The 25,307-nt window shown below is 52.6% G+C and overlaps 1 protein-coding gene and 1 long non-coding RNA gene across 2 annotated transcripts in view; one reads left to right on the forward strand and one right to left on the reverse strand.

Annotated features, from left to right (window-relative positions):
• The window catches only part of LOC140132352 (uncharacterized), a 35,287-nt gene extending 13,620 nt beyond the window's left edge, over positions 1-21,667 (reverse strand). Inside the window, exons 1-2 of the long non-coding RNA XR_011855596.1 lie at positions 21,550-21,667; positions 21,296-21,474 (exon numbers count right to left, since the gene is read on the reverse strand). This is a non-coding gene — a long non-coding RNA (uncharacterized lncRNA). The remainder of the gene's footprint in view (positions 1-21,295; positions 21,475-21,549) is intronic.
• Positions 4,066-5,692, forward strand: LOC140133920 (lymphocyte antigen 6E-like). The gene is made up of 3 exons (XM_072154609.1): positions 4,066-4,229; positions 4,575-4,694; positions 5,439-5,692. Exons 1-3 carry the CDS (start codon positions 4,178-4,180, stop codon positions 5,645-5,647), a joined length of 381 nt encoding a protein of 126 aa, XP_072010710.1. The 5' UTR covers positions 4,066-4,177; the 3' UTR covers positions 5,648-5,692.
• Positions 21,668-25,307: the final 3,640 nt, after the last annotated feature.

Below are 25,307 nucleotides of genomic sequence, written 5' to 3' on the forward strand. Positions count from 1 at the left end.
GGCTCCTCCCTATTATTGAGGCCACTCCCCTTTCTTTACCCCACCCTCTAATTAAGGTCAGGAGAAAAAGTATGTGCCCCCCACTGTGAATTCTCTAATTATGTCCCGATTACATTAAATCATTCTCTCCTCCTCCGAGGATCCTATAATAAGTAAACTCTGATGCAGAACATCCCAGGTCACTTTCCATCCGGAGACGCCATGTGTGAGAAAGTAAGTCCCCCCCCCCCCCGTACTGTTTCCATAGGGATTGAGAGGGTAGGTAGCCATCAGGTGCTGATAATCCAATGAGTCGCACAGTAAAGAGGTTGAGGGTTCCGGATGTTATCACTGGTGGTCTAGGGCAGTGAGGAGGTCAATGTAGGGTTGTCCAGAATAGTGGATCTAGCTATCGCTGGGGTTCTGGAAGGTCAGAGGAGATCAGGAAAGAGTGGTGTCTCCAGCATTGTCCTGGCAGGAAGAGAACTGTGCAGCTCCGTAGTTCTCTCTCTCACTGTGTGGGGGAGTCCATTCCCTGAGGGATGGGGAGGTGGTAATGTCCGGAGGGTCCATGCACATGTCTTCCGGCATGGGACGCTCTTCGGTGGTCGCACTGATGTATCGCTTCCCCGCTCAGGTCCGCCGGAGTTCCCCATCTATTGTGTGGTGCATCTTTAACATGTGACACAAGTTTAAAGTTAAATACGGAGCTCAGTCCCAATCAGTTGGTTCGCTCGACAGAGCGGACCCTAATTTGTGCCGCATGGAAGCAGCGCAGCTGCTGCTTATACCTCCCCGATAAAGGCAAACAGTACGACAAAAGTCCAGCACGACCCTTAGTGAATGAGCCCCAATGTGTGTTCCGGGTCTTCATATTCTGTGCAATGTTCCAGGAAGATGGAAAATTTCTAGTAGCAGAAAGTAACAAATAGTACAATTGTGCCATTCCCTTGCAGACTATTTTTTATATTTTACTATGCGCTATATATATATTATGAGGTGCTAGAGCCTCTCCAAGGGAGCCACGTGCCTCATAACCCCTTTGATGCTGAGGCTTCTATGGACCATGGCATTAGGGGGTTATCTTCCCGCACCCGGAGTGTTTGTGCTGGATACCACAGATCGTCGCCAGGTCACACAAAGCGGAATATCCGGACATACAGGAAACCAGACAATGGGACGTCCAGAGCCTAAGGGGCCACACGCGCACCAGAGCCTAAGGGGCCACCATTATATATGAAGATTTATTTTAGAAAATAGTTTTTAACCCCTTCAGGACTCGCCTCTTTTTCATGTTTGTTATTTTTACTCTCCTCATTCCAAAAGCAATAACTTTTTTTTATTTCTCAGTTTGCAGAGGTGTGAGGCTCGTTATCTGCAGGACAGAAGGTCTGATGCCTCATACAATTTACTGCAGTACAGCTCTCACTTTACTGCTGATCTGTCTGTATATATGACTCGTGGTCTGTCACGGCAACCGTTCAGCGCTGATCGGCCATCCAAGATGGCGGCGTCCACCACAATTGTGGTAGTTTTTCACCGTATTACATAACGGGTGATCTGACCGGATCGGTGCCAGCGCTGACCAGGACAAATGCAGGCGTCTTATACTGCAGACACCGGCCGTGTATGGGGAGGGCTCTGGGTGTGATTATACATGCAGAGAACTGGATACAGACACATGATATGAGGGCGATGGTTACAGACCTGAGGCAAACATTGAAATGATGTTCAGATGTGAGGTGCGTTTTTTCCAATGTGTTTTCAGTGCATTTTATATAATGTGCCCTCTCATCTCCCCCTCATATTGTGGCCTCTCATCTCCCCCTCATATTGTGGCCCCTCTCATCTCCCCCTCATATTGTGGCCCCTCTCATCTCCTCCTCATATTGTGTCCTCTCATCTTCCCCTCATATTGTATCCCCTCTCATCTCCCCCTCATATTGTGGCCCCTCTCATCTCCTCCTCATATTGTGTCCTCTCATCTCCCCCTCATATTGTGGCCTCTCATCTCCTCCTCATATTGTGGCCTCTCATCTTCCCCTCATATTGTGGCCTCTCATCTCCCCCTCATATTGTGGCCTCTCATCTTCCCCTCATATTGTGGCCTCTCATCTCCTCCTCATATTGTGTCCTCTCATCTTCCCCTCATATTGTGGCCTCTCATCTCCCCCTCATATTGTGGCCTCTCATCTCCCCCTCATATTGTGGCCTCTCATCTCCCCCTCATATTGTGGCCTCTCATCTCCCCCTCATATTGTGGCCTCTCATCTCCTCCTCATACTCTGCCCTCTCTTCTCCCCCTCATATTGTGGCCCCTCTCATCTCCCTCTCATATTGTGGCCTCCTCTCATCTCCCTCTCATATTGTGGCCCCTCTCATCTCCCCCTCATATTGTGGCCTCCTCTCATCTCTCCCTCTCATATTGTGGCCCCTCTCATCTCCCCTCATATTGTGGCCTCCTCTCTTCTCCCCCTCATATTGTGGCCCCTCTCATCTCCCTCTCATATTGTGGCCTCCTCTCATCTCCCTCTCATATTGTGGCCCCTCTCATCTCCCCCTCATATTGTGGCCTCCTCTCATCTCTCCCTCTCATATTGTGGCCCCTCTCATCTCCCTCTCATATTGTGGCCTCCTCTCATCTCCCTCTCATATTGTGGCCCCTCTCATCTCCCCCTCATATTGTGGCCTCCTCTCATCTCTCCCTCTCATATTGTGGCCCCTCTCATCTCCCCCTCATATTGTGGCCTCCTCTCATCTCCCCCTCATATTGTGGCCTCCTCTCATCTCCCTCTCATATTGTGGCCTCCTCTCATCTCCCTCTCATATTGTGGCCTCTCATCTTCCCCTCATATTGTGTCCTCTCATCTCCCCCTCATATTGTGGCCTCTCATCTTCCCCTCATATTGTGGCCTCCTCTCATCTCCCCCTCATATTGTGGCCTCCTCTCATCTCCCCCTCATATTGTGGCCTCCTCTCATCTCCCCCTCATATTGTGGCCTCCTCTCATCTCCCCCTCATATTGTAGCCTCCTCTCATCTCCCCCTCATATTGTAGCCTCCTCTCATCTCCCCCTCATATTGTAGCCTCCTCTCATCTCCCCCTCATATTGTAGCCTCCTCTCATCTCCCCCTCATATTGTAGCCTCCTCTCATCTCCCCCTCATATTGTAGCCTCCTCTCATCTCCCCCTCATATTGTAGCCTCCTCTCATCTCCCCCTCATATTGTAGCCTCCTCTCATCTCCCCCTCATATTGTAGCCTCCTCTCATCTCCCCCTCATATTGTAGCCTCCTCTCATCTCCCCCTCATATTGTAGCCTCCTCTCATCTCCCCCTCATATTGTAGCCTCCTCTCATCTCCCCCTCATATTGTAGCCTCCTCTCATCTCCCCCTCATATTGTAGCCTCCTCTCATCTCCCCCTCATATTGTGGCCTCCTCTCATCTCCCCCTCATATTGTGGCCTCCTCTCATCCCCCCCTCATATTGTGGCCTCCTCTCACCCCCCCCCCTCATATTGTGGCCTCCTCTCACCACCCCCCCCCCCCCCTCATATTGTGGCCTCCTCTCACCCCCCCCCCCCCTCATATTGTGGCCTCCTCTCATTCCCCCCCTCATATTGTGGCCTCCTCTCATCCCCCCCTCATATTGTGGCCTCCTCTCATCCCCCCCTCATATTGTGGCCTCCTCTCATCTCCCCCTCATATTGTGGCCTCCTCTCATCTCCCCCTCATATTGTGGCCTCCTCTCATCTCCCCCTCATATTGTGGCCTCCTCTCATCTCCTCATATTGTATCCCCTCTCATCTCCCCCTCATATTGTGGCCCCCTCTCATCCCCCCCTCATATTGTGGCCCCCTCTCATCTCCCCCCTCATATTGTGGCCCCCTCTCATCTCCCCCCCCATATTGTGGCCCCCTCTCATCTCCCCCCCCCATATTGTGGCCCCCTCTCCTCTCAGGTAGTGATGTACATGGCGGGGGGAGGTGGTGATGCACATGCTGGGGGGTGTCAGCCCCTGGCTTCCCCCCCCCCCCCCCCTTCCTCTACAATTCGTGTTCCACCGCGGCTTCGTGACTCTTTGTCCACACAAAAGTTGCTACAACACGACCCTTCCCCCTGTGACCTGTAATTACAGGTGTCAGACACCGGCGTGTATATAAGGAGCGGCCGGGGCGGACGCACTGCACACCTGCACCATGGCCGCCCTCACCTGCCTCCTGATCACGGCTGCTCTCTGTATGGGCTCAGGTCTGTATCGGTGGGACCTACGTGTCTATGAGGATACGATGAGGCTCTGCATTGCACCGCGTAGCCCAGATCTTCACATATCTCTGATATTATCCTCTGCTGGTTACAATGTTACATAATAGAATGATGGGAGGATATAACATCGCTGCGGGGACAGACGCACCCGGTAGAGCGCCACATTCTGGTTATGCGGTGCAGTGTCCTCACATTTTGAGCCAGTATTTACATTGTATTAACCAACATTCTAAAACTCTGGAGATGGGAATTATGGATGGACGGGCATGCTGGGAGTAGTAGTCCTACAATTTCCTCTGTGGAGTAATAGATGCTCGTGGTTTCTTATAGTTTACTCCTTAAAATGCTACACGTGCACATCCCAGAGCAGCAACACCAACTGCATGACCCCAACCACCTGCTCCGCCAGCGACACGACCTGCATGACCTCTGTAGTGGCCGGTGGACTCGGTGAGTAAAGACTCCATGATGTGACCCCTATTATAGTACGGACCCCATAGTGTGACCCCTCTTACAGTATAGACCCCATAGTGTGACCCCTCTTACAGTATAGACCCCGTGGTGTGACCCCTCTTACAGTATAGACCCCATAGTGTGACCCCCTCTTACAGTATAGACCCCATAGTGTGACCCCATCTTACAGTATAGACCCCGTAGTGTGGGCCCTCTTACAGTATAGACCCCGTAGTGTGACCCCTCTTACAGTATAGACCCCGTAGTGTGACCCCTCTTACAGTATAGACCCCGTAGTGTGACCCCTCTTACAGTATAGACCCCGTAGTGTGGGCCCTCTTACAGTATAGACCCCGTAGTGTGGGCCCTCTTACAGTATAGACCCCGTGGTGTGGGCCCTCTTACAGTATAGACCCCGTGGTGTGGGCCCTCTTACAGTATAGACCCCGTGGTGTGGGCCCTCTTACAGTATAGACCCCGTGGTGTGACCCCTCTTACAGTATAGACCCCATAGTGTGACCCCATCTTACAGTATAGACTCCATAGTGTGACCCCTCTTACAGGATAGACCCCATAGTGTGACCCCTCTTACAGTATAGACCCCATAGTGTGACCCCACCTTACAGTATAGACCCCATAGTGTGACCCCCTCTTACAGTATAGACCCCATAGTGTGACCCCCACCTTACAGTATGGACCCCATAGTGTGACCCCTCTTAGTGTGACGTCTTCTTCTTGCAGGGAGTCTCTCTGGCGCCTCCATCACTAAGTCTTGCACCGCAGTTTGCACAGAGACCGGATTTAATGCCGTTGTGGTATCGACCAGCGTCTCCTGCTGCAGCACCGACCTGTGTAACACCAGCGGCGCCTCCAGTATCGGCTCCACCACCTCGGTCCTGGCGGCGGCGCTCGGAGCCGTCACTGTTCTGCTCAGAAGCTTCTCCCTGTGATCCCCAAATCTCTTCTACCCCTGTAATAATAAAACCTCCCATAGCCACGCTGAGATGTTTGTCATGAGTGTAAATAATGGGGGGAGAAGTCCAGGGGCAAAACTACAGTGGTAGCAGCTGCTATGGGGCCCGCAGTGTCAGGGAGCCCCGGCATCCAACCTGACAAAAGAATGGACACCATTATGTACATATACATTGTACAACATAATATGTATATAACATATGTGATGTCTATATGCTGTATGTCTACACCAGTGATTTTCAACCTTTTTTGAGCCGCGGCACACTTTTTATACTTAGAAAATCCTGGGGCACACCACCAACCAAATTAGCGCAAAATGACACTAAACAGTCATATTATACATATAGTTAATAATATAGATTCTAAATTTATTTTACTGGAACCTGGGCCTGTTTCGATAAACACAAAAGGGATATCCTGGCAGGAATGGTGGAAAGACACACACGAAGCTCTTCCTCAACAGTTCTCAGTTTCTCCCTGTTTTTAGTATATGGTGCTGATTATTATGTGGCTCATATACTGCAATATAAAGGGGTACAATGAGAAGTACTATGGCCATGAGGCCAGAGTACAAGTGCCAGCTCATATACTCAGCATATGAGCTGGTACTTGTAGTACTACAGCCTCATGACTATAGTATTTCTCATTTTACATTTCTCTGGGAAACAAAACACAGGGGGCACCATAGTTTGGGGAACTTTCCCCGCGGCACACCCGACCATGTGTCGCGGCACACTAGTGTGCCACGGCACACAGGTTGAAAATCACTGGTCTACACAATGTATGATGTGTATATACTGCATTATGCTCTATACATGTACTGTGTATACCGTGCAACTGTAACTCACATTTGTGAGCATAGAAATATGTATATTTTTTAAGGGGGGCCCCATTCAGAAGTCTGATATGGGGCCCTGCCTCTCCTAGTTACGCCACTGGATAAGTCCGGAGCTGCGGCCGGTATCTCGCCTCAGGCTCCAGCAGATTGATGATTTCAGCTCTGAAGCCAACAACATCCAGGATCTCTCCATCAGGAGCCGCAGCACAGACTCCGAGTCAGGACCACGGGGGGAGGAAACCCTCTTAGTTCATTACTAAGGGGGGACTCCATCACTACCGGGGCACATTTATCTCATTACTAGGGGGGGACTCTCTCACTACCGGGGACATTTATCTCATTACTAGGGGGGGGACTCTCTCACTACTGGGGAAGGATGCCTCATTACTAGGGGAGAACTCCCTCACTACTGGGGGAGGATGCCCTTATTACTAGGGGAGGACTCCCACACTACCGCTGAAAGATTCCCTCACTAGGGGAGAACTCCCTCACTACCAGGGTAAGATGCCCTCATTACTATGGGGAGGACTCCCATACTACAGGGAAAGAATGCCCTTATTACTAGGGGGGACTCCCTCACTACCGCAGGAAGATTCCCTCATTACTAGGGGAGGACTCCCTCACTATCTGGGGAGGACACCCTCATTATTAGGGGAGGACTCCCACACTACTGGATGAGGATGCCTTTATTACTAGGGGGGACTCCCTCACTACTGGGGTAAGATGCCCTCATTACTAGGGGAGGACTCCCATACTACAGGGGGAGGATGCCCTCATTAGTAGGGGGGACTCCCTCACTACCGCGGGAAGATTCCCTCATTACTAGGGGAGGACTCCCACACTACCAGGGGAGCATGCCCTCATTACTAGGGGAGAACTCCCTTACTACCAGGGTAAGATGCCCTCATTACTAAGGGAGGACTCCCACGCTACTGGGGGAGGATGCCCTTATTAATAGGGGGAACTCCCTCACTACTGCGGGAATATTCCCTCATTACTAGGGGAGGACTCCCTCATTACTAGGGGAGGATGCCCTCATTACTAGGGGAGGACTCCCATACTACCACAGGAAGATTCCCTCATTACTAGGGAAGGACTCCCAGACTACCGGGGTAAGATGCCCTCAATACTAGAGGAGGACTCCCTCACTACCAGGGGAGCATGCCCTCATTACTAGGGGAGAACTCCCTTACTACCGCGGTAAGATGCCCTCATTACTAAGGGAGGACTCCCACACTACTGGGGGAGGATACCCTTATTAATAGGGGGGACTCCCTCACTACTGCGGGAATATTCCCTCAGTACTAGGGGAGGACTCCCACACTACTGGGGGAGGATGCCCTTATTACTCGGGGGGACTCCCTCACTATCGCGGGAAGACTCCCTCATTACTAGGCGAGGACTCCCTCACTACTGGGGGAGGATGCCCTTATTACTAGGGGGGACTCCCTCACTACTGTGAGAAGATTCCTTCAGTACTAGGGGGGACTCCCTCACTATCGCTGGAAGATTTTCCTAATTACAAGGGGAGGACTCCCTCACTACCGGGGGAGAATGCCCTCATTACTAGGGGAGGACTCCCTCATTACTAAGGGAGGATGCCCTCATTACTAGGGGAGGACTCCCATACTACCACAGGAAGATTCCCTCATTACTAGGGAAGGACTCCCAGACTACCGGGGTAAGATGCCCTCAATACTAGAGGAGGACTCCCTCACTACCAGGGGAGCATGCCCTCATTACTAGGGGAGAACTCCCTTACTACCGCGGTAAGATGCCCTCATTACTAAGGGAGGACTCCCACACTACTGGGGGAGGATACCCTTATTACTAGGGGGGTCTCCCTCACTACCGCAGGAAGATTCCCCCATTACTAGGGGAGGACTCCCTCACTATCTGGGGAGGACGCCCTCATTATTAGGGGAGGATGCCCTCATTACTAGGGGAGGACTCCCACACTACTGGGTGAGGATGCCTTTATTACTAGGGGAGAACTCCCTTACTACCGGGGTAAGATGCCCTCATTACTAGGGGGGACTCCCTCACTACTGGGGTAAGATGCCCTTATTACTAGGGGAGGACTCCCATACTACAGGGGGAGGATGCCCTCATTAGTAGGGGGAACTCCCTCACTACCGCGGGAAGATTCCCTCATTACTAGGGGAGAACTCCCTCACTACCAGGGGAGCATGCCCTCATTACTAGGGGAGAACTCCCTTACTACCGGGGAAAGATGCCCTCATTACTAAGGGAGGACTCCCACGCTACTGGGGGAGGATGCCCTTATTAATAGGGGGGACTCCCTCACTACTGCGGGAATATTCCCTCATTACTAAGGGAGGATGCCCTCATTACTAGGGGAGGATGCCCTCATTACTAGGGGAGGACTCCCATACTACCACAGGAAGATTCCCTCATTACTAGGGAAGGACTCCCAGACTACCGGGGTAAGATGCCCTCAATACTAGAGGAGGACTCCCTCACTACCAGGGGAGCATGCCCTCATTACTAGGGGAGAACTCCCTTACAACCGCGGTAAGATGCCCTCATTACTAAGGGAGGACTCCCATACTGCTGGGGGAGGATACCCTTATTAATAGGGGGGACTCCCTCACTACTGCAGGAATATTCCCTCAGTACTAGGGGAGGACTCCCACACAACTGGGGGAGGATGCCCTTATTACTCGGGGGGACTCCCTCACAATCGCGGGAAGATTCCCTCATTACTAGGCGAGGACTCCCTCACTACTGGGGGAGGATGCCCTTATTACTAGGGGGGACTCCCTCACTACTGTGAGAAGATTCCTTCAGTACTAGGGGGGACTCCCTCACTACCGCTGGAAGATTTTCCTCATTACAAGGGGAGGACTCCCTCACTACTGGGGGAGGATTCCCTCATTACTAGGGGGGACTCCCTCACAACCGGGGTAAGATGCCCTCATTACTAGGGGAGGACTCCCACACTACTGGGGGAGGATGCCCTCATTACTAGGGGAGAACTCCCTCACTACTGGGGGAGGATGCCCTTATTACTAGGGGGGACTCCCTCACTACTGTGAGAAGATTCCTTCAGTACTAGGGGGGAATCCCTCACTACCGCTGGAAGATTTTCCTAATTACAAGGGGAGGACTCCCTCACTACCGGGGGAGAATGCCCTCATTACTAGGGGAGGACTCCCTCATTACTAAGGGAGGATGCCCTCATTACTAGGGGAGGACTCCCATACTACCACAGGAAGATTCCCTCATTACTAAGGGAGGACTCCCACACTACTGGGGGAGGATACCCTTATTACTAGGGGGGACTCCCTCACTACCGCAGGAAGATTCCCCCATTACTAGGGGAGGACTCCCTCACTATCTGGGGAGGACGCCCTCATTATTAGGGGAGGATGCCCTCATTACTAGGGGAGGACTCCCACACTACTGGGTGAGGATGCCTTTATTACTAGGGGAGAACTCCCTTAATACCGGGGTAAGATGCCCTCATTACTAGGGGGGACTCCCTCACTACTGGGGTAAGATGCCCTTATTACTAGGGGAGGACTCCCATACTACAGGGGGAGGATGCCCTCATTAGTAGGGGGAACTCCCTCACTACCGCGGGAAGATTCCCTCATTACTAGGGGAGGACTCCCTCACTACCAGGGGAGCATGCCCTCATTACTAGGGGAGAACTCCCTTACTACCGGGGTAAGATGCCCTCATTACTAAGGGAGGACTCCCACGCTACTGGGGGAGGATGCCCTTATTAATAGGGGGGACTCCCTCACTACTGCGGGAATATTCCCTCATTACTAGGGGAGGACTCCCTCATTACTAAGGGAGGATGCCCTCATTACTAGGGGAGGATGCCCTCATTACTAGGGGAGGACTCCCATACTACCACTGGAAGATTTCCTCATTACTAGGGAAGGACTCCCAGACTACCGGGGTAAGATGCCCTCAATACTAGAGGAGGACTCCCTCACTACCAGGGGAGCATGCCCTCATTACTAGGGGAGAACTCCCTTACAACCGCGGTAAGATGCCCTCATTACTAAGGGAGGACTCCCATACTGCTGGGGGAGGATACCCTTATTAATAGGGGGGACTCCCTCACTACTGCAGGAATATTCCCTCAGTACTAGGGGAGGACTCCCACACAACTGGGGGAGGATGCCCTTATTACTCGGGGGGACTCCCTCACTATCGCGGGAAGATTCCCTCATTACTAGGCGAGGACTCCCTCACTACTGGGGGAAGATGCCCTTATTACTAGGAGGGACTCCCTCACTACTGTGAGAAGATTCCTTCAGTACTAGGGGGGACTCCCTCACTACCGCTGGAAGATTTTCCTCATTACAAGGGGAGGACTCCCTCACTACCGGGGGAGGATGCCCTCATTACTAGGGGAGGACTCCCTCACTACTGGGGGAGGATTCCCTCATTACTAGGGGGGACTCCCTCACAACCGGGGTAAGATGCCCTCATTACTAGGGGAGGACTCCCACACTACTGGGGGAGGATGCCCTCATTACTAGGGGAGAACTCCCTCACTACTGGGGGAGGATGCCCTTATTACTAGGGGGGACTCCCTCACTACTGTGAGAAGATTCCTTCAGTACTAGGGGGGACTCCCTCACTACCGCTGGAAGATTTTCCTCATTACAAGGGGAAGACTCCCTCACTACCGGGGGAGGATGCCCTCATTACTAGGGGAGAACTCCCTCACTACTGGGGGAGGATTCCCTCATTACTAGGGGGGACTCCCTCACAACCGGGGTAAGATGCCCTCATTACTAGGGGAGGACTCCCACACTACTGGGGGAGGATGCCCTCATTACTAGGGGAGAACTCCCTCACTACTGGGGGAGGATGCCCTTATTACTAGGGGGGACTCCCTCACTACTGTGAGAAGATTCCTTCAGTACTAGGGGGGAATCCCTCACTACCGCTGGAAGATTTTCCTCATTACAAGGGGAGGACTCCCTCACTACCGGGGAGGATGCCATCATTACTAGGGGAGGACTCCCTCACTACTGGGGGAGGATGCCCTCATTACTAGGGGGGACTCCCTCACAACCGGGGTAAGATGCCCTCATTACTAGGGGAGGACTCCCACACTACTGGGGGAGGATGCCCTCATTACTACGGGAGAACTCCCTCACTACTGGGGGAGGATGCCCTTATTACTAGGGGGGACTCCCTCACTACTGTGGGAAGATTCCCTCAGTACTAGGCGAGGACTCCCACACTACCGCTGGAAGATTTTCCTCATTACTAGGGGAGGACTCCCTCACTACCGGGGGAGGACGCCCTCATTACTAGAGGAGAACTCCCTCACCCCTGGGGTAAGATTCCCTCATTACTATTGGAGGACTCCCACACTATTGGGGGAGAATGCCCTTATTACCAGGGGGGACTCCCTCACTACTGTGGGAAGATTCCTTCAGTACTAGGGGAGGACTCCCTCACTACCGCTGGAAGATTTTCCTCATTACTAGGGGAGGACTCCCTCACTTCCGGGGGAGGATGCCCTCATTACTAGGGGGGACTCCCTCACTACCGGGGTAAGATGCCCTCATTACTAGGGGAGGACTCCCACAATATCAGGGGAGGACGCCCTCATTACTAGGGGAGGACTCCCTCACTATCAGGGGAGGACGCCCTCATTACTAGGGGAGGGCGCCCACACTACTGGGTGAGGATGCCCTCATTACTAGGGGGACTCCCTCACTACTGCGGGAAGATTCCCGCATTACTAGGGGGGACTCCCTCACTACTGGGGTAAGATGCCCTCATTACTAGGGGAGGACTCCCATACCACAGGGGGAGGATGCCCTCATTACTAGGGGGGACTCCCTCACTACCAGGGGAGCATGCCCTCATTACTAGGGGAGAACTCCCTCACTACCGTGGTAAGATGCCCTCATTACTAAGGGAGGACTCCCACAATACTGGAGGAGGATGCCCTTATTATTCGGGGGGACTCCCTCACTACTGTGGGAAGATTCCCTCAGTACTAGGAGAGGACTCCCACACTACCGCTGGAAGATTTTCCTCATTACTAGGGGAGGACTCCCTCACTACCGGGGAAGGACGCCCTCATTACTAGAGGAGAACTCCCTCACCACCGGGGTAAGATTCCCTCATTACTAGGGGAGGACTCCCACACTATTGGGGGAGAATGCCCTTATTAACAGGGGGGACTCCCTCACTACTGTGGGAAGATTCCTTCAGTACTAGGGGAGGACTCCCTCACTACCGCTGGAAGATTTTCCTCATTACTAGGGGAGGACTCCCTCACTTCCAGGGGAGGATGCCCTCATTACTAGGGGGGACTCCCTCACTACAGGGGTAAGATGCCCTCATTACTAGGGGAGGACTCCCACACAATCAGGGGAGGACGCCCTCATTACTAGGGGAGGACTCCCTCACTATCAGGGGAGGACGCCCTCAATACTAGGGGAGGACGCCCACACTACTGGGTGAGGATGCCCTCATTACTAGGGGGACTCCCTCACTACTGCGGGAAGATTCCCGCATTACTAGGGGAGGACTCCCACACTACTGCGGGAGGATGCCCGCATTACTAGGGGAGAACTCCCGCACTACTGTGGGAAGATTTTCCTCATTACTAGAGGAGGACTCCCTCACTACTGCTGGAAGATTTTCCTCATTACTAGGGGAGGACTCCCTTACTACCAAGGGAGGATGCCCTCATTACTAGGGGAGGACGCCCTCACTACCGGGGTAAGATGCCCTCATTAGGAGGGGAGGACTCCGATACTACCGGGGTAAGATGCCCTCATTACTAGGGGAGAACTCCCTCACTACCGGGGTAAGATGCCCTCATTACTAGGGGAGGACTCCCACACTACTGGGGTAAGATGCCCTCAGTACTAGGGGAGGACTCCCTCACTACCGGGGTAAGATGCCCTCAGTACTAGGGGAGGACTCCCTCACTACCGGATTAAGATGCCCTCAGTACTAGGGGAGGACTCCCTCACTACCGGGGTAAGATGCCCTCAGTACTAGGGGAGGACTCCCTCACTACCGGGGTAGGATTTCCTCATTACTAGGGGGGACTTCCTTACTACCGGGGTAAGATGCCCTCATTACTAGGGGAGGACTCCCAAACTACTGGGGGAGGTTTCCTTTATTAATAGGGGGGACTCCCTCACTACTGTGGGAAGATTCCCTCAGTAATAAGGGAGGACTCCCTCACTACCGCTGAAAGATTCCCTCACTAGAGGAGAACTCCCTCACCACCGGGGTAAGATGCCCTCATTACTAGGGGAGGACGCCCTCACTACCGGGGTAAGATTCCCTCATTACTAGGGGAGAACTCCCTCACTATTGGGGGAGGATGCCCTTATTACTAGGGGGGACTCCCTCACTACTGTGGGAAGATTTCTTCAGTACTAGGGGAGGGCTCCCTCACTATCGGGGGAGGATGCACTCGTTACTAGGGGAGGGCTCCCTCACTATCGGGGGAGGATGCACTCGTTACTAGGGGAGGACTCCCTCAGTACCCGGGGACAACACACTATATGACACACACTATAGCGCCACACTGTGCCCAGAGTACACTATAGAGCCACACTGTGCCCAGAGTACACTATAGCGCCACACTGTGCCCAGAGTACACTACTGCGCCACACTGTGCCCAGAGTACACTATAGAGCCACACTGTGCCCAGAGTACACTATAGCGCCACACTGTGCCCAGAGTACACTAAAGAGCCACATTGTGCCCAGAGTACACTATAGCGCCACACTGTGCCCAGAGTACACTATAGAGCCACACTGTGCCCAGAGTACACTATAGTGCCACACTGTGCCCAGAGTACACTATAGCGCCACACTGTGCCCAGAGTAAACTATAGCGCCCGCTGTGCCCAGAGTACACTATAGCGCCACACTGTGCCCAGAGTACACTATAGAGCCACACTGTGCCCAGAGTACACTATAGTGCCACACTGTGCCCAGAGTACACTATAGCGCCACACTGTGTCCAGAGTAAACTATAGCGCCCGCTGTTCCCAGAGTACACTGTAGCGCCACACTGTGCCCAGAGTACACTAAAGAGCCACATTGTGCCCAGAGTACACTACTGCGCCACACTGTGCCGAGAGTACACTATAGAGCCACACTGTGCCCAGAGTACACTATAGCGCCACACTGTGTCCAGAGTAAACTATAGCGCCCGCTGTGCCCAGAGTACTTTATATCGCCACACCGTGCCCAGAGTACACTATAGAGCCACACTGTGCCCAGAGTACACTATAGCGCCACACTGTGCCCAGAGTACACTACTGCGCCACACTGTGCCCAGAGTACACTATAGAGCCACACTGTGCCCAGAGTACACTACTGCGCCATACTGTGCCCAGAGTACACTATAGAGCCACACTGTGCCCAGAGTACACTATAGTGCCACACTCTGCCCACAGTACACTATAGCGCCACACTGTGTCCAGAGTAAACTATAGCGCCCGCTGTGCCCAGAGTACTTTATACCACCACACCGTGCCCAGAGTACGCTATAACGCCACACTGTGCCCAGAGTACACTATAGAGCCACACTGTGCCCAGAGTACACTACTGCGCCACACTGTGCCCAGAGTACACTATAGAGCCACACTGTGCCCAGAGTACACTATAGCAGGGTGACTCCCCGCACATCACATTATACACGGACAATGCACTTACATGCACCAGGAAGAAGAAGGTGAACTCCAGGGACCTGAGCGGGGAAGCGACACATGCAGGATATAGGGCGCAGAAACTTGAAGAATTGCCGGACTTCATCCTTGTCACCAAACAGGAGACGGATGTGTTCTGTTACTGCTGCAGCAGCTCAGCGATATCTTACTATGGATCTGAGGGGTGTAAGACACAGATAGATTTTCCTCATTACTAGGGGAGGACGCCCTCACTACCGGGGTAAGATGCCCTCAGTACTAGGGGAGGACTCCCTCACTACCGGGTTAAGATTCCATCATTACTAGGGGGGACTTCCTTACTACCGGAGTAAGATGCCCTCATTACTAGGGGAGAACTCCCTCACTATTGGGGGAGGATGCACTCGTTACTAGGGGAGGACTCCCTCAGTACCCGGGGACAACACACTATATGACACACACTATAGCGCCACACTGTGCCCAGAGTACACTATAGAGCCACACTGTGCCCAGAGTACACTATAGCGCCCGCTGTGCCCAGAGTACACTAAAGAGCCACACTGTGCCCAGAGTACACTATAGCGCCACACTGTGTTCAGAGTACACTATAGTGCCACACTGTGCCCAGAGTACACTATAGAGCCACACTGTGCCCAGAGTACACTATAGAGCCACACTGTGCCCAGAGTACACTATAGCGCCACACTGTGTCCAGAGTAAACTATAGCACCCGCTGTGCCCAGAGTACACTATAGCGCCACACTGTGCCCAGAGTACACTATAGCGCCCGCTGTGCCCAGAGTACACTATAGCGCCACACTGTGCCCAGAGTACACTATAGAGCCACACTGTGCCCAGAGTACACTATAGAGCCACACTGTGCCCAGAGTACACTACTGCGCCACACTGTGCCCAGAGTACACTATAGAGCCACACTGTGCCCAGAGTACACTATAGCGCCACACTGTGTCCAGAGTAAACTATAGCGCCCGCTGTGCCCAGAGTACTTTATATCGCCACACTGTGCCCAGAGTACGCTATAACGCCACACTGTGTCCAGAGTAAACTATAGCGCCCGCTGTGCCCAGAGTACACTATAGAGCCAAACTGTGCCCAGAGTACACTACTGCGCCACACTGTGCCCAGAGTACACTACTGTGCCACACTGTGCCCAGAGTACACTATAGCACCACACTGTGCCCAGAGTACACTATAGCGCCACACTGTGCCCAGAGTACACTATAGCGCCACACTGTGCCCAGAGTACACTATAGCGCCACACTGTGCCCAGAGTACACTATAGAGCCACACTGTGCCCAGAGTACACTACTGCGCCATACTGTGCCCAGAGTACACTATAGAGCCACACTGTGCCCAGAGTACACTACTGCGCCACACTGTGCCCAGAGTACACTATAGCGCCACACTGTGCCTAGAGTACACTATAGAGCCACACTGTGCCCAGAGTACACTATAGCGCCACACTGTGCCCAGAGTACACTATAGCGCCACACTGTGCCCAGAGTACACTATAGAGCCACACTGTGCCCAGAGTACACTACTGCGCCATACTGTGCCCAGAGTACACTATAGAGCCACACTGTGCCCAGAGTACACTACTGCGCCACACTGTGCCCAGAGTACACTATAGTGCCACACTGTGCCTAGAGTACACTATAGCGCCACACTGTGTCCAGAGTAAACTATAGCGCCCGCTGTGCCCAGAGTACTTTATATTGCCATACCGTGCCCAGAGTACGCTATAACGCCACACTGTGCCCAGATTACACTATAGAGCCACGCTGTGCCGAGAGTACACTATAGAGCCACACTGTGCCCAGAGTAAACTATAGCGCCACACTGTGTCCAGAGTAAACTATAGCGCCACACTGTGCCCAGAGTACACTATAGCGCCACACTGTGCCCAGATTACACTATAGAGCCACACTGTGCCTAGAGTACACTACTGCGCCACACTGTGCCCAGAGTACACTATAGCGCCACACTGTGCCCAGAGTACAATATAGAGCCACACTGTGCCCAGAGTACACTATAGCGCCACACTGTGCCCAGAGTACACTATAGAGCCACACTGTGCCCAGAGTACACTACTGCGCCACACTGTGCCCAGAGTACACTACTGCGCCATACTGTGCCCAGAGTACACTATAGAGCCACACTGTGCCCAGAGTACACTATAGTGCCACACTGTGCCCAGAGTACACTATAGCGCCACACTGTGCCCAGATTACACTATAGAGCCACACTGTGCCCAGAGTACACTATAGAGCCACACTGTGCCCAGAGTACACTACTGCGCCACACTGTGCCCAGAGTACACTACTGCGCCATACTGTGCCCAGAGTACACTACTGCGCCACACTGTGTCCAGAGTACACTACTGCGCCACACTGTGCCCAGAGTACACTACTGCGACATACTGTGCCCAGAGTACACTATAGCGCCATACTGTGCCCAGAGTACACTATAGCGCCATACTGTGCCCAGAGTACACTACTGCGCCACACTGTGCCCAGAGTACACTACTGCGCCATACTGTGCCCAGAGTACACTACTGCGCCACACTGTGCCCAGAGTACACTACTGCGCCACACTGTGCCCAGAGTACACTACTGCGACATACTGTGCCCAGAGTACACTATAGAGCCACACTGTGCCCAGAGTACACTATAGAGCCACACTGTGCCCAGAGTACACTATAGCGCCACACTGTGCCCAGATTACACTATAGAGCCACACTGTGCCCAGAGTACACTATAGAGCCACACTGTGCCCAGAGTACACTACTGCGCCATACTGTGCCCAGAGTACACTATAGAGCCACACTGTGCCCAGAGTACACTATAGTGCCACACTCTGCCCACAGTACACTATAGCGCCACACTGTGTCCAGAGTAAACTATAGCGCCCGCTGTGCCCAGAGTACTTTATACCACCACACCGTGCCCAGAGTACGCTATAACGCCACACTGTGCCCAGAGTACACTATAGAGCCACACTGTGCCCAGAGTACACTACTGCGCCACACTGTGCCCAGAGTACACTATAGAGCCACACTGTGCCCAGAGTACACTATAGCAGGGTGACTCCCCGCACATCACATTATACACGGACAATGCACTTACATGCACCAGGAAGAAGAAGGTGAACTCCAGGGACCTGAGCGGGGAAGCGACACATGCAGGATATAGGGCGCAGAAACTTGAAGAATTGCCGGACTTCATCCTTGTCACCAAACAGGAGACGGATGTGTTCTGTTACTGCTGCAGCAGCTCAGCGATATCTTACTATGGATCTGAGGGGTGTAAGACACAGATAGATTTTCCTCATTACTAGGGGAGGACGCCCTCACTACCGGGGTAAGATGCCCTCAGTACTAGGGGAGGACTCCCTCACTACCGGGTTAAGATTCCATCATTACTAGGGGGGACTTCCTTACTACCGGAGTAAGATGCCCTCATTACTAGGGGAGAACTCCCTCACTATTGGGGGAGGATGCACTCGTTACTAGGGGAGGACTCCCTCAGTACCCGGGGACAACACACTATATGACACACACTATAGCGCCACACTGTGCCCAGAGTACACTATAGAGCCACACTGTGCCCAGAGTACACTATAGAGCCACACTGTGCCCAGAGTACACTATAGAGCCACACTGTGCCCAGAGTACACTATAGCGCCACACTGTGTCCAGAGTAAACTATAGCACCCGCTGTGCCCAGAGTACACTATAGCGCCACACTGTGCCCAGAGTACACTATAGCGCCACACTGTGTTCAGAGTACACTATAGTGCCACACTGTGCCCAGAGTACACTATAGCGCCACACTGTGTTCAGAGTACACTATAGTGCCACACTGTGCCCAGAGTACACTATAGAGCCACACTGTGCCCAGAGTACACTATAGAGCCACACTGTGCCCAGAGTACACTATAGCGCCACACTGTGTCCAGAGTAAACTATAGCACCCGCTGTGCCCAGAGTACACTATAGCGCCACACTGTGCCCAGAGTACACTATAGCGCCCGCTGTGCCCAGAGTACACTATAGCGCCACACTGTGCCCAGAGTACACTATAGAGCCACACTGTGCCCAGAGTACACTATAGAGCCACACTGTGCCCAGAGTACACTACTGCGCCACACTGTGCCCAGAGTACACTATAGAGCCACACTGTGCCCAGAGTACACTATAGCGCCACACTGTGTCCAGAGTAAACTATAGCGCCCGCTGTGCCCAGAGTACTTTATATCGCCACACTGTGCCCAGAGTACGCTATAACGCCACACTGTGTCCAGAGTAAACTATAGCGCCCGCTGTGCCCAGAGTACACTATAGAGCCAAACTGTGCCCAGAGTACACTACTGCGCCACACTGTGCCCAGAGTACACTACTGTGCCACACTGTGCCCAGAGTACACTATAGCACCACACTGTGCCCAGAGTACACTATAGCGCCACACTGTGCCCAGAGTACACTATAGCGCCACACTGTGCCCAGAGTACACTATAGCGCCACACTGTGCCCAGAGTACACTATAGAGCCACACTGTGCCCAGAGTACACTACTGCGCCATACTGTGCCCAGAGTACACTATAGAGCCACACTGTGCCCAGAGTACACTACTGCGCCACACTGTGCCCAGAGTACACTATAGCGCCACACTGTGCCTAGAGTACACTATAGAGCCACACTGTGCCCAGAGTACACTATAGCGCCACACTGTGCCCAGAGTACACTATAGCGCCACACTGTGCCCAGAGTACACTATAGAGCCACACTGTGCCCAGAGTACACTACTGCGCCATACTGTGCCCAGAGTACACTATAGAGCCATACTGTGCCCAGAGTACACTACTGCGCCACACTGTGCCCAGAGTACACTATAGTGCCACACTGTGCCTAGAGTACACTATAGCGCCACACTGTGTCCAGAGTAAACTATAGCGCCCGCTGTGCCCAGAGTACTTTATATTGCCATACCGTGCCCAGAGTACGCTATAACGCCACACTGTGCCCAGATTACACTATAGAGCCACGCTGTGCCGAGAGTACACTATAGAGCCACACTGTGCCCAGAGTAAACTATAGCGCCACACTGTGTCCAGAGTAAACTATAGCGCCACACTGTGCCCAGAGTACACTATAGCGCCACACTGTGCCCAGATTACACTATAGAGCCACACTGTGCCTAGAGTACACTACTGCGCCACACTGTGCCCAGAGTACACTATAGCGCCACACTGTGCCCAGAGTACAATATAGAGCCACACTGTGCCCAGAGTACACTATAGCGCCACACTGTGCCCAGAGTACACTATAGAGCCACACTGTGCCCAGAGTACACTACTGCGCCACACTGTGCCCAGAGTACACTACTGCGCCATACTGTGCCCAGAGTACACTATAGAGCCACACTGTGCCCAGAGTACACTATAGTGCCACACTGTGCCCAGAGTACACTATAGCGCCACACTGTGCCCAGATTACACTATAGAGCCACACTGTGCCCAGAGTACACTATAGAGCCACACTGTGCCCAGAGTACACTACTGCGCCACACTGTGCCCAGAGTACACTACTGCGCCATACTGTGCCCAGAGTACACTACTGCGCCACACTGTGTCCAGAGTACACTACTGCGCCACACTGTGCCCAGAGTACACTACTGCGACATACTGTGCCCAGAGTACACTATAGCGCCATACTGTGCCCAGAGTACACTATAGCGCCATACTGTGCCCAGAGTACACTACTGCGCCACACTGTGCCCAGAGTACACTACTGCGCCATACTGTGCCCAGAGTACACTACTGCGCCACACTGTGCCCAGAGTACACTACTGCGCCACACTGTGCCCAGAGTACACTACTGCGACATACTGTGCCCAGAGTACACTATAGAGCCACACTGTGCCCAGAGTACACTATAGAGCCACACTGTGCCCAGAGTACACTATAGCGCCACACTGTGCCCAGATTACACTATAGAGCCACACTGTGCCCAGAGTACACTATAGAGCCACACTGTGCCCAGAGTACACTATAGAAGGGTGACTCCCCGCACAGCACATTATACACGGACAATGCACTTACATGCACCAGGAAGAAGAAGGTGAACTCCTGGGACTTGAGCGGGGAAGCGACACATGCAGGATATCGGGCGCAGAAACTTGAAGAATCGCTGGACTTCATCCTCGTCTGAGAAAGCACCAAACAGGAGACGGATGTGTTCTGTTACTGCTGCAGCAGCTCAGCGATATCTTACTATGGATCTGAGGAGTGTAAGAAACAGATATATAATGTCATGTACAATATACATGATACAGACACTACAGAGTGACACCCACCACACAGGGACACCCAGGACTCCGCACCCCCGGGTCAGCGCTTCTCGGGTCTTGGAGACGGGGCTTCCCCTTCATCTACTTCCTTATCCACCATTTATCACATCCATCTAGGTTCTCACTGACGGGTTAATCCTTCTGTCTACACCAGAAAGAACAGAAACCTGGATACAGGAGGGGAAACAGAAAGTACAGCGCCACATCAGATGTTACCGAGGCGACTATGACTTATATACATCGAGTATCTTATATAAAATATTACACATTATAAAGGGTTCAGCACTGAGCACTGGCTGCATTGTACTATGCACACTACCGGCTACCTTCTTATATTGCAATTACCCAGGTTTGTATCCAATGATACATCTTCTGCTGTGACCTTGGCTTGTACCCGATGATACATCTCCTGCTGTGACCTTGGCTTGTACCCGATGATACATCTCCTGCTGTGACCTTGGCTTGTACCAGATGATACATCTCCGGCTGGGACCTTGGCTTGTACCAGATGATACATCTCCTGCTGTGACCTTGGCTTGTACCCGATGATACATCTCCTGCTGTGACCTTGGCTTGTACCCGATGATACATCTCCTGCTGTGACCTTGGCTTGTACCCGATGATACATCTCCTGCTGTGACCTTGGCTTGTACCCGATGATACATCTCCTGCTGTGACCTTGGCTTGTACCAGATGATACATCTCCGGCTGGGACCTTGGCTTGTACCAGATGATACATCTCCTGCTGTGACCTTGGCTTGTACCAGATGATACATCTTCTGCCGTGACGTTGGCTTGTACCTGATGATACATCTCCTGCTGTGACCTTGGCTTGTACCCGATCATACATCTCCTGCTGTGACCTTGGCTTGTACCCGATGATACATCTTCTGCTGTGACCTTGGCTTGTACCTGATTCTACATCTCCTGCTGTGACCTTGGCTTGTACCAGATCATACATCTTCTGCTGTGACCATGGCTTGTACCCGATGATACATCTCCTGCTGTGACCTTGGCTTGTACCCAATGATACATCTCCTGCTGTGACCTTGGCTTGTATCCGATGATACATCTTCTGCCGTGACCTTGGCTTGCACCCGATGATACATCTTCTGCTGTGACCTTGGCTTGTACCCGATGATACATCTCCTGCTGTGACCTTGGCTTGTACCCGATGATACATCTCCTGCTGTGACCTTGGCTTGTACCTGATGATACATCTCCTGCTGTGACCTTGGCTTGTACCCGATGATACATCTTCTGCCGTGACCTTGGCTTGTACCTGATTATACATCTTCTGCTGTGACCTTGGCTTGTACCTGATGATACTTCCTTTTTCTGTGACCTTGGCTTTATCTGATGATACATCCCCTGCCTTGACCTTGGCTTTATCTGATGATACATCTCCTGCTGTGACCTTGAGTTGTACCTGATGATACTTTTATTGCTGTGTGCTTGGCTTGTACCTGATGATACATCTCCTGCTCCGACATCAGCTTATACTTGATAAAACTTCCTCTCCTGTGACCTTGGCTTGTACCTGATGATACATCCCCTGCTTTGACCTCAGCTTGTACCTGATGATACTTCCTTTTTCTGTGACCTTGGCTTTATCTGATGATACATCCCCTGCCTTGACCTTGGCCTGTACCTAAATGAGTCTTTTCCTACCCTCTAGAGCTCTGCACCAGGGGCTCATGGCTTTACGTCTGCCATCAACATAACCTTAAGAAATAAGTATCCGATGACCATTCAGGAGAAGCCATTTAGGTGAAACTTTGGTTCTACATTTCATTGCTCGGAGCAGTCACGGCCAGGGGAGTGCAGCGAGGAAGATGATGACTGACCGCGCGGATCCTGGACCATCTAAAAGCCTTGGGGTGAACAAATCTGGAAATTGTGATCCCAGCCCTGATGTCATTATCTGTCTGACCACATTAATACTGTTCTGGATAAATGCGCAAAATGTGCAAAAAAAACCTCCAAAATGTTTGGAAATCCTCCCTAGGAGAACAAAGGGGGAAAACTCCATAGTAATGATTGTCAGAGAGGCTCCTCATTACTTTGCATGAGGACACAGTGTAGTGCAGGCCCTGAAATCCCCTGGTGGAGGCGACATTCACATAGGTGCCTGCTGCAGCCCAAAGCCCACCTCCCAAGAAGACCCCGGTATTATAAGTGTCACATGGCAGGAGGGTCCCTGGTTACAGACATTGCATTGTAGACCAGGGACATCGTCTTTAGTGAGTTCTTATTTGAACTAAAATGTTCTGTTTCTCCAGGAAGAAGAAGTTGGCGTCAGCACATGGAGTGTGGCCCCGGGGCCGCGTCATCTGTGGTTTACTCTGTATTGTCTCTTGTTTGTAAAAAGGTCAGGAATGATAAATGTTTGGGTTAAATAAAAAGAAAGTAAAAGTATAAACTGCTGCAACCTGAGAACAACAAGTCTCAACCACCGTTACTGCAAACCCATTGTCCACTTCCCTCCAGTCAGCCCCAAGCTCCAAAACAGCCATAGCAACCGATCACGAAACAAGCAAATATACTGTAATCTAACAATAATCTGTTACAATGTATTACTGCCTAAAGCCATGTTATTAACTGCACCCCCACCTCACACTCCTGTGCACACTACCTGCTATGGTGTCCTCAGGAGCACTGCACCCCCAGCTCACACTCCTGTGCACACTACCTGCTATGGTGTCCTCAGGAGCACTGCACCCCCAGCTCACACTCCTGTGCACACTACCTGCTATGGTGTTCTCAGGAGCACTGTACCCCCAGCTCACACTCCTGTGCACACTACCTGCTATGGTGTTCTCAGGAGCACTGCACCCCCAGCTCACACTCCTGTGCACACTACCTGCTATGGTGTTCTCAGGAGCACTGCACCCCCAGCTCACACTCCTGTGCACACTACCTGCTATGGTGTTCTCAGGAGCACTGCACCCCCAGCTCACACTCCTGTGCACACTACCTGCTATGGTGTTCTCAGGAGCACTGCACCCCCAGCTCACACTCCTGTGCACACTACCTGCTATGGTGTTCTCAGGAGCACTGCAACCCCAGCTCACACTCCTGTGCACACTACCTGCCATGGTGTTCTCAGGAGCACTGTACCCCCAGCTCACACTCCTGTGCACACTACCTGCTATGGTGTTCTCAGGAGCACTGCACCCCCAGCTCACACCCCTGTGCACACTACCTGCTATGGTGTTCTCTGGAGCACTGCACCCCCAGCTCACACCCCTGTGCACACTACCTGCTATGGTGTTCTCAGGAGCGCTGCACCCCCAGCTCACACTCCTGTGCACACTACCTGCTATGGTGTTCTCAGGAGCACTGCACTCACAGCTCACACTCCTGTGCACACTACCTGCTATGGTGTTCTCAGGAGCACTGCACCCCCAGCTCACACCCCTGTGCACACTACCTGCTATGGTGTTCTCAGGAGCACTGCACTCACAGCTCACACTCCTGTGCACACTACCTGCTATGGTGTTCTCAGGAGCACTGCACTCACAGCTCACACTCCTGTGCACACTACCTGCTATGGTGTTCTCAGGAGCACTGCACTCCCAGCTCACACTCCTGTGCACACTACCTGCTGTGGTGTCCTCAGGAGCACTGCACCCCCAGCTCACACTCCTGTGCACACTATCTGCTATGGTGTTCTCAGGAGCACTGCACCCCCAGCTCACACTCCTGTGCACACTACCTGCTATGGTGTTCTCAGGAGCACTGCACCCCCAGCTCACACTCCT

The sequence above is a fragment of the Engystomops pustulosus genome, chromosome 5 (assembly GCF_040894005.1).
Source record: "Engystomops pustulosus chromosome 5, aEngPut4.maternal, whole genome shotgun sequence".
NCBI lineage: Eukaryota > Metazoa > Chordata > Amphibia > Anura > Leptodactylidae > Engystomops > Engystomops pustulosus.

Coding starts and splice junctions, on each gene's coding strand:
- LOC140133920 (XM_072154609.1), top strand. CDS start 4,178: ATGGCCGCCCTCACCTGCCTCCTGATCACGGCTGCTCTCTGTATGGGC. Junction 4,230..4,574: donor TGCTCTCTGTATGGGCTCAG/GTCTGTATCGGT, acceptor GGTTTCTTATAG/TTTACTCCTTAAAATGCTAC. Junction 4,695..5,438: donor TGTAGTGGCCGGTGGACTCG/GTGAGTAAAGAC, acceptor TTCTTCTTGCAG/GGAGTCTCTCTGGCGCCTCC.